This window comes from Uranotaenia lowii, chromosome 2 (assembly GCF_029784155.1).
Source record: "Uranotaenia lowii strain MFRU-FL chromosome 2, ASM2978415v1, whole genome shotgun sequence".
Lineage (NCBI taxonomy): Eukaryota > Metazoa > Arthropoda > Insecta > Diptera > Culicidae > Uranotaenia > Uranotaenia lowii.
This window is the reverse complement of record NC_073692.1, coordinates 185,411,439-185,421,592: the sequence shown is the minus strand read 5'-3', so window position 1 is coordinate 185,421,592 and position 10,154 is coordinate 185,411,439. Positions and strand designations below refer to the sequence as shown.

At 36.9% G+C, this 10,154-nt stretch overlaps 1 protein-coding gene and 1 long non-coding RNA gene across 2 annotated transcripts; one reads left to right on the top strand and one right to left on the bottom strand.

Annotated features, from left to right (window-relative positions):
- The first annotated feature begins 2,986 nt into the window (after positions 1-2,986).
- Positions 2,987-3,859, top strand: LOC129740927 (uncharacterized). The gene is made up of 4 exons (XR_008736392.1): positions 2,987-3,197; positions 3,287-3,391; positions 3,495-3,655; positions 3,786-3,859. It is a non-coding gene; the product is annotated as an uncharacterized LOC129740927 (long non-coding RNA).
- A 1,027-nt stretch (positions 3,860-4,886) lies between these two features.
- LOC129748316 (protein hook) lies at positions 4,887-7,575 on the bottom strand. Its single transcript, XM_055742864.1, has 4 exons — positions 6,599-7,575; positions 5,947-6,504; positions 5,586-5,889; positions 4,887-5,512 (listed from the first exon to the last, which is right to left on the bottom strand). Exons 1-4 carry the CDS (start codon positions 7,463-7,465, stop codon positions 5,172-5,174), a joined length of 2,070 nt encoding a protein of 689 aa, XP_055598839.1. The 5' UTR covers positions 7,466-7,575; the 3' UTR covers positions 4,887-5,171.
- Positions 7,576-10,154: the final 2,579 nt, after the last annotated feature.

Below are 10,154 nucleotides of genomic sequence, written 5' to 3'. Positions count from 1 at the left end.
TTAACATTTAACTAAATCACCCAGAGTAGAAAGGCGCCAAAAGCAATCAAGGCTTACTGATACTCATTTACATCTATGTAGGAAGTTTTGGCGCCCTTTTTCATTGCCACTGTACTCTTCACGTGGCACCAGTAAAATGGATACTTGGATGTGTTTGTCAATCTTCTTTACGGGGAGAAAAAAAAACCGCTTTTAGGAAAGGTTCATATTGCCGAAAATAATCAGTTTGGCTTCAGGATCAAGGCAAATCAAATATTTTTGGAAAGCTTCCCAGATTGACCGTTTTTACCCGGGCATGTCTGGACGTTTGATACACATTTTGAGAAAGGTCCGATCCGACTCGATTGTCCGGATTTCGTTAAAACAATCTCGGATTTAGCTCCGATTCATTCACTTTATTTTCAAAATTTAAGTGCAAAAATGAATGTGTTTCGATAAACAAAAAAGGTGTTTTTCTCCTGATTTTCGTTGAGCAATTCTTCGATTTTGCCAAATTCGGTAAAAAATCTGGTAACCTTAATTTACCCCGTTTTTTGTGCTGTTAATTTTAGGGCCAAATTGAAGAATGTCATACTACTCAAGGAGAAAAAGTATGTAAATTGAATAAGAACTTAATTATTCTCTCCTGTTTCCTTCCTTTCCTTCCATTCCATCCTGTTTCATTTCTGATTTTGAAATCAAGATCACAATAAAAATCAAACAACTGAATTATCGATAAACATTTTTTTTCACAAATTCCTTAAGCCTAAATTAAAGTCACAAAAATTAGTTACAGACACTAAAAATGCTTCTTTGAATTCAAAAAGTGAATTCAAGTATGAAATAGGAATTACTTCAATTTTCTACGTAAATTTAGAATTTCCAATGCCTTAGAATAATTTTTGAAATTGGAATTCAGACTTCAAATTTATTTATTTTTCGACCGGGAATAATTTATAGGTTTTGTTTGGCTTTCGGTCTTCCGGTCGAGATTTATAACAAATTTAAATTTTATAGCCAGAAACCGACGATTGATGAACGCTTTAGGAGCGCATCTGTTTCGGACTATAGTACGAATGATCGAGTCAGTGAACATTTTTTTTTTTGGTTCCACAAGAAATATGTTTTATGCTTTATGTTTTATTTTAGTTCCTTGAAAAAGAATAAATATTAATTCGAAACGTTGGATGAAGAATACATAAAAAGTATTGTAAATCTTGACCGAAAGACCGAAAGCCGAACATAACCTATAGATTTCAAATTTGAAATTTGAATTACAATATCCAATTGTACTGGTTGGATTGCAAATTCAGACTCAGAATTTAGATTAACATGACAAGTCCAAAACCATGCACCCAGAACTCAGACATAAAAACAATTGAAAATGTACAATGAAAAACTTCACTCAGTATTCAAGACGAGAAGACGAGAATCCAAAAATTTTAGAGTTTTAGTAGGAGTAGATTTTAACGGATTCTGTTTTCGAAATTGCAGAGAAAAAAATCATGAATCCAAACTCACGTAGTTAAGTTTTGATTAACAAATTTGTAATGCACCCGTAATCCATCGTTGATGATTATATTCCAAGTTTCAGAAATCAGAGCTCAATAATCTAATTCTTTGTGCGATAATTAATATAAATGTGAACATGATCATTGCAGATATGAGGATGAGGAATTGATATGATTGATGTTTACTTAACTTAAAAAAGACGATTTTTGCACCTTATCCCTCTGATTCTAAGGGCCTCAATTATTTTCTTAATAATTTGCTTTTAAACCTGCTTTATCTGTTTTCTGTAGAAACCCCAACAAACATCACCGTTGTCTGAATAATCTTACTTTTAACTTTAAAAAATGACTTATTTCGGTTTAAAACCCTGATAATCATCTTCATATATTTCAAAACTGAGAAGATCATAAAATTCTGATCGAAAAAACGGGAATTTGAAAATGGAAACTCCCTGGCCACCCTGTTCATTGTAAAAAAAAGAAGAAGACAAGATCATACAACTAAGAGCACCTCATAAAATGCATTGAAGATAACAGATATAGAATGTTATTTGGAATTTGTTAAAAAAATGAAACATTTAAAACGCAAATTTTCATATCATGAGAAGTGTTGTTTGGAAAGACTGCAAATAGAGATATGCCATGTCTGCAAATTTGGTAAACAGTGAAGAATACTTTCCCTAGAGGAAGACATCAGCACTAAAATTTCTTCCAATATGGCTATGGGTAGTGAAAAAGGTGAGTACAGGAAATTTGAATAAACAAAAAAAGTTGCGTAGCGAATCCATCGAATCCACACTCGATAAGATGGAAGCTCAAATAAACGTTTTCCTAGATCAATTACTGTCCCTATTCACCTTACCTGGGGAGTGAATTAAAATAGTAAAAATACTTACAACTTTCTTTTTGATTGAGTTCTGTGGTAAGATCCACTTAACATAATTCGACAGAAATAAAAAAAATGTCCGAAATCTGCTCCAATTCTCCACATTTTGCGGTAGGTACCATACAAATATCATGAAATCATTTCGAAAATTTAAAGGCTTAACAAAGTTTGCCGGGTCAGCTAGTTTTCTATATGATTCTCAAACTATTTTCTTTCTAAAACTCTCTTAAAGTGATAATCTTAGATACCACCCTACTTTATAGATATCAAACTTAAGGAGAAGAAATTTTATACTGATTTTATTATCAAAATCTGTAGACTCTGTTAGGGGGCCATCATTCGCCGTTAAAACAATTAAGTTATGCTGTTGAGAAAAAGAAACTATTGAAGCTCCTACACGGAAAAAAATTGCATGGGCTTTTCAAATACAGAGTCATGATAATTTTACTATATCCATCATTTAGTATTTTCAACCATGATTTAGTATTTTTTACCGAAAATCTGGGCGATAATACTACGACATAGTATTTTTACTATCCGAACTTTGACAGCTCATAGTAATTTTCTCGTGTCTTAATTACCATGCGCATGATATTTTGATATTACACAATTCGTGTTCTTGAAATTACTATGCCCATGGTAATGTTGAAACACCGTCATTTGTGTTGTCAAAAATATTATGCGCATTATAATTCATAGTAATTTCACTATGTGCTTCGTTCGAGTGTTTGTTTTTTGAGGGTCAGCCGTTCGCGATTTCGGAACGCGAACAAAAATTATCGGATTGTCGGTTTGTCGTATCGGGAAATGTATTCCCTCAGGTGAGTAAATTGTGTTTTTTTTTGTTACTTCTAATTAACTGCTTATGAAATATGCTAACAGAACAATTTTCCTATAATGTTGACGAAAGATTTCCCAGATTGTGTCGACGACCAGCTGGAAAGGGCCTCAACGAGCCTTTGAACCAACGCACCCGGAGCGGGACAGCAGATTAGTCTGATCGGAAATTTTTCAGGTTAGTGAGATTTCGTTCTATTTCATTCACCAGCGGATAGGCGAATTTACCATTTTTTTTTTTCAATTCCATGTGTGATACTGTTTTTTCTTAATTTATTTAGTGTCGGCGAATGCGCTCGAGTTCCTCAACCTCCTTCGATTTCGGATATTGAACAACGTCGGAGGACATTGTGACGAAAGCTGCTAACCGCGGTGAGCTGGTCCACTGTTTGCGGAACGCAATTTCAGTACATCTGCTGGGCCGTTAAATGCTGGCTTTCAGGTGAGTGAAATTGTGTTTTTATTTTCTAATTTTTCTACTGCTTGTTGAACAAGCAAACTGAACAGTTTTTGTACCTTTTCGTATTTCCTATAATTAATTGTTTCCCGTTTATTTTTCATTTTCATTTCAGACGCTAAGTGTGATGCAACCCCTGTGCCCCATTCGTGGGTGGTGCTACCACCATGAATTGAAATATAAAGAAAAATAATTTTAAAAAATAAAAATTTTAATTTGTAACAAATGAATTTTATTTCGAGGTCTTTATACAATGTCGCATGGTAATTTTGTGATGTATATCATGATAGGGTACTCATTTTAATGTGTTATTACGATAATGAAAAATTGCAATTTTACTATGCTCGAAGTAAAAGAGCTCATTCTATCATTGACAATTTTACTATGAACGTAGTCAAAATTACTATGCGCAGCCAAAATTAACACAAAGTAAAATTACTATGTGCATGGTAATATCAAGAACAAAACATTATTGACTCAAAAATATGGTTGCGTGTTGTTCATTTAAACCACGGATCTAGTAATTTTACTATGCTTTTTTTTTGTGTGTAGGCAGGCTTACCCACTGATTACACTGATCTCACTGACATGACACTTAGAGCAAAAATACGATAATTTTCTGGGTAATTTTGCCACCTACCGTCGGTATTGCGAACCTACAAAATTTAACAAAACAATGCCCTGTAGGAAAAATGTACCTGCTTAGCCTAATTGTATCGTCGAAATAGCCTATTATTATTCTATTGAAGTTGGGTGGCACTTCCTAACTGGGATTGCAATTCTTTAAATCGATCGCTACGCAATTAGCGTACTACTGGAAAAACTATCCAGCAAGCGAAATCGAATGCTTCGTTTTCGAAACTATAGCTACATGAGGCCAATGGTAATGGAAAAGCAACGTCTTATAGAGCGGGTCGCTTAAACAGAGCTGAGGCTATAACAAAGTAGTGTTCAACAAGTCGTGTGGCGATACTAACCAAGGCCCAATGAATAGCAGCTAACTCAGCTGTAAACACAAAGCATGGTGACATGGTAGGTATAGACATGAATCGGGTCTGAAGATGAGGAACCGAAGTGATAGTAAATAGAATCGATCTTTCAAAGGGAATATCGCTGCGAAATCTTCAAGACTCTTGGTATGTCATGCATAATTTTAATAACCTAGATATTTCTCGATGAGAAATATTTCGTTATGTACGCTCAGAAATGAAAAAAATTATAAATACTTATATTGTTTTTCATTTATTTTCACGCCAAGAAAAGGTTATACATTTTACCTAAAAAAATATAGTAAACATTGTTACAGAGCTAGATAAATAATAAATAGTCGTGCATGCATTCTAGAAAAGCAATCATTTCTATACATAGTTCGACAGTAGCAGCATAGTCGAACTCCAGCGCTCCCTTCAGAATATTTTTTGGAATAATTATAGACATCTCAGTAAGGCATCTTTGGAACGGTTGTGAATGCCTTTGACGTTCGTAATCCGGATCTGGCTATCTACTTTTTAACATACGTCATATTCATAGGTTTACGAGGCGCCGGCTGTCGTTGACGGGACAGAAAACTCTGGCCCGGACCGCTTAGCAGTGCGAGTCGTGAATCAACTGCCTCTCGCTGGCAAGTATTAGCCATCCGATAGAACGCCGTCGTGATCAGTTGTTCCTCCTGCAGTCCCATCGGAGCACGTTTCGAATCCGATTGTTCGGCTGCATCTGAGAGAGCACTGCCAACTATTCCGGCCACATTGACCGCAGTAGCTGCCATTGTGGAAGCCACGGTAGTCGTCGACGACGAAGAACCTTCTGAATCTTGAGATGATTTATCCAAAATAAGGGCTTCTGAAATAACATGATAATGGGTGCATCATATATTAACGTTTACTTGTTTGAATAGAAACGAGTTCAAACATACCATTAACAACACGCGGATCCAGCGTTTTAATTACTTCCTTGGCTTTTTCCACACATTTCTTGAAGCGAGTATCGGCTGCTTGTAGTTCTTGGCGGAGTTGAGCATTTTGCGATTGCAAATCATCAATCTGGGACGAACGTTGCTCGTTCAGTTCCAGTGCTTGTTTCAGCTGAATATCGATGTCAGATTTTGAGCTATGATGTTCCTCGGGATGACTTTGGCTGAGTAACAAGATGCGTTGATTGGCTGTTTTTAATTGGTCTCGCAGCTTTTCGTTTCGCTGATTTGCGTCATCCAGGAGTTGCTGAAAATTTAGCAAATAAATCTTAATGTTCAAAATTCACTAAACTTATTTTCTCACCGAAAGAGCCGTTTGACCACCTTGCCCTTCTCGGAGTGCCTTGTTTTCTTTCTCCAGTCGTTCGATGCGATCGCGTATGTCACTGGAATGTAGTTCTTTGGACATAGTGTTGCCTCCCTCCGAATCATCTGCCACCTGCCCACATTTGAGCTCGTCACAAATTTCTCTCAGGGCATCCCGTTCTCCAAGCAGATTTTCCTTTTCTCGTTGAACGGCAGACAACTTTGTCTGTAGTTGATTGTACTCGAATTCTGTCTTCATAGTTTTGCTCATCTCAGTGTCCAGTTTGAGGTGAAGATCCTGTATTTCCTTCTTATACAACTCAACCTGACCCTTAAGACCAGAAAACTTTTTTGCCTCTTCCTCATACTCCAGATTCTGCTTCAGATAATCTGCACTTCTCTCTTCTAGCATTTTGATTTGTTTTTTCAGATCGTTGTAGTCTTCCAATTTTTTCTTGTAGGTATTTAGTTGAGTTTCGGCAATTTTCAATTTATCGTTAGCTTCCTTGAGGATGTCGATTTCGTCCTTAAGCTGAGCAATCTCCGCAGTTGCAGCCTTAAAAACCAACCAAAATAAAAATTATTTCTGTGGCCAAAATTTTTAAACATGATGATGAGCTGAAGAGATTACAAAATAAAACTATACTCACGTGTAATTCATCGACTTTAACTTGCAGATCGGTGATCTCTTTTTCCTGCATTGTCGATTTCATTTTTAGATCATCTCTGGCCGTTTCCGCCTGCATCAAATCATCCTTTAAGCTGTCGACCAGCTTGCGAAGATCGTTGTACCTCGAGGAGCCCAGCTGGATTGGGCCCAGCGAAGTTCCATCGTCCCCGATCAGATTTGGATGTTCATATCGATCGATAACGCTTTGCAGCTTATTCAACTCTTGCTGCAATGTTGTTTTCTCCTCGATCAATATCAGCATCTTCTTGTTCATCTCATGACATTTTTGTGCCAAACTATCCCGATCTTCTTGGAGCGTCTTAACATCCAAACTAGATGCGTTGATAGAATTTCGTGACGGCGATGCTCCTTGCCACACGTATTCAATGTCCTGTAGGGCTGCCATTATATTACGTTGTAGTGACTCCTCCAACTCCATAATCTGGGTGATATATTTTTGCTTCTCAAGACAATTTACGGCACAGCCCAAGATTAGTTGCAGAAGGCGACCGAGTTCGAATTCGTCGCATTTTTCAGCTATCTTCATCGCATCGGGTCGCAGTTCCTCCGAAAGGTACAGGCTCAGAACGTCCTGATAGTAGATATAAACACCTTCGATGATCTTTTTCAGGTTACTAACTTTAAGTCGCCAATTGTTTCCGACGTCAACCTTAATCTTGGTCAGCCAGCTATCGCTGAATGTCTCCGGAGCAATTTGGTTCAGGGCCTGAGCTAGCGCTACGCCATCACTCAGTTGCAGCGCGTTTTTGTGATCAGCTGGAAGATGCAATTCAGACAACCAACGGATTAGGGATTCGTAGATTTCCATTTTATCGCTGTTTTCCATGACGGCTAATTTAGGCAGCAGTTTTTTAACGATTTAGCGAAGAAAATTCCAGCTGACTAGTTTTTCACTGTTTTTCACTCACAAATTAATCAGGAAACAACACCAAAAAGCACACGCTAGAAACTATTAAACCATATATGTTTCAAAAATAACCATTTTTGACCTTTTCCCGGGAAATGTCATTTTATGAGTTCTCCATGAGAACTCATAAAATGACTTTTCGGGGAGAAGTAGAAATATGGTTATTTTTTAACCGTAAGAAAGATTACCGTAGAAATTGAAAAATGGTTATTTTTCAACCGTAAGAGCTTTGAGATTGAGTAAGAGATTTGTAAAATTGATTGCAATTATTGTCGAAGGAATTTAGAAAAACAAGAGTCCTCAGGACAATAATTTTATTCCTTGTACATTATGATAATACTTAAAAACTATGACCCATTATAATAGTTTGATTGATTTTTTTAATATATTATGACTGCCATCTAACTTTAAGCAAACGCAAACAGCAGCCGAATCACCTGGTAGCAAAGGTAAAATTCCCCCACGAACGCTACCGGGATGGATGGATGGATGGATTTGCAAATCGCGAACGTCAACAAAACACCACGAACGATACGCAAAATTAAAAAGCTCTTATTGAGGTATTGTAGTTTACTCAAAACGTTCTTACCCATTTTTGAGAACGAAAATTTCAGCACGCTTGAAATCTTTGTGCCAAAATGCAAAAAAAAAATATTTAAACATTTCGGTATCGAATTGTAAAAAAAAAAATTTTTTGTAAATTTGTTTTCGGCATACAAAAATGTACACAGTAAACGAAAACTACCGAGTTCGGTAATTTATTTTACAGAACTAGTTCTGTAATTCGAAAATATTCGGTAATTAGTCGATCTGACGTCTTGTTTTTACCAAGTTCGGTAGATCGATTCTTTATTTAGCGAAGTTCGTTTATTTTTATGTAAACAAATCGCTTTGCGGTTAAATTTCGGTAAAAAAAACACCGAAAACTGTAAATCAGTATCGCTGTCACAAACAAACGTCAAATTTTGAGCGCTCATTTCTGGCAGCTGTGAGCGCAACCATCTCTGTCTGACAACCGCGATTAGTGGCGCCCCGCTTGCGCTGTAAAAAAGCAAAGAAACGTTTCCAATTCATCCGGCGCGGATTAAACAAATGTTTCGGTCATCGATTTGTGATATTCTCCTGGGATACTCCACACCGCTGGTGTGCCACCAAATTGCTTCTGCGGGAAAGGTACGGAACCTCTAGCGCGCTTGGTATTCGATTGTCTGGCTGGTTGAAAGATTTCCTGTGGTGGTTGGGATTTTTAGAGCTGGTGTTGAACTTGCAGGTAAGTATCAAATGAACTCGGTAATTTTCGTTTACTGTATACATTCTTGGAGAAAGAATATCAGAATTGAAAATTGCGCAAGGGCATTTTTGCGAGGAAAACTTATTAACGCGTACACCATACTTTACCCCCCGAATAGCAAAGACCATGGTATTAATATAAACGAACAATGATTTTCAATTTAACAATCAACTTCATCGTAGAATCTAAATATTTATCAATGGTTTCTAATTCTGAAAGCACCATAATTTTTAAAGTCACTATGAAGTATATTGTTAATTCAAAATATTTCATAGTTGACGAAAATATCAAAAGCATGGTGTCACTGTAATTTTATTGTGAATTTAAATGTAACAGCGATATTCACACGCTCTTTTTTTTAAACTCAAAATTAAGTAGTTTTGGCTCAAAACAGCACTTCGGTGGCTTCCCTCAACTTTGAGTTTGACTGGGCAATAGCAAAACTAAGTTCTGATAGGCATACTCAATACTAAGTTCGGCAGCCGAACTCGAATTTATCCTTTTTTTCGAGGGTAGCTGATTTTCAGGGAATTAAAGGATGATTAAAATTTGTTGTACCCGGATGTTGCTGTTCCGGTACATTGCATTGCAATTACAGAGCGGTGGAAAGTTTTGACATTCCCGGTCAAAGAAAACTTCCGGATGTTATTCCCACGGGAAGTAAACAACATCCGGAAGTTTCCGGACATTCCAAGCCGCTCACCATATGATGACAATGACGGACAGAATTTTACGCTGACACGGTGAACATGCATTCCATTATGAAGTTCCTTCATAGTCTTCCGGTAATTGTTCCGGAACGACATAATTTTGCGACGTGTTCGTTGGTTGCTGTTCCGGTTCGGACTGAACTCGCTAAGTGTTTTCAGTCCAACAAAGAGAGTTCAATTTTTAGTTCATAAGGTCGAACTCAGCTTTGATCCTTCGCCGAAGGAAAAAAAAGGGATCAATTTTGAGTTCGCAGTTCGAACTCCGTTTTGATCCATCGCAAGGAGGAAAAAAGGGTACTTAACTTTAAGTTCATAGAATCGAACTATGTTTTGAACCTCGGTCATACTTAATTTTGAGTTTAAAAAAAAGAGCGTGCATGGTTACATCATAATCCAAACCAAAATCAACATTAGTAAATTTTTGCTCTTTTTACCTATTTTAATTTTTTCGTGTAGAGAAAAATTAGGTGTGTTCAACAGAACTCAATCGAAATCAATTGAAATGGATTGACAGTTGATCAGCTGTTTTTCCAATTGACTTCGATCGATTTCTATCAGGCTGCTTGTAATGGAGGCTTTCCGTGGTCGGTGCCACAATCAAAAAAAT

Bases quoted from the DNA above. Each gene is read 5' to 3' on its own strand.
- LOC129748316 (XM_055742864.1), bottom strand. From the start codon at position 7,465: ATGGAAAACAGCGATAAAATGGAAATCTACGAATCCCTAATCCGTTGG. The intron at 6,505-6,598 runs GTGAGTATAGTT...TTGGTTTTTAAG, and splicing joins TTAAAGTCGATGAATTACAC to GCTGCAACTGCGGAGATTGC. The intron at 5,890-5,946 runs GTGAGAAAATAA...CTAAATTTTCAG, and splicing joins GTGGTCAAACGGCTCTTTCG to CAACTCCTGGATGACGCAAA.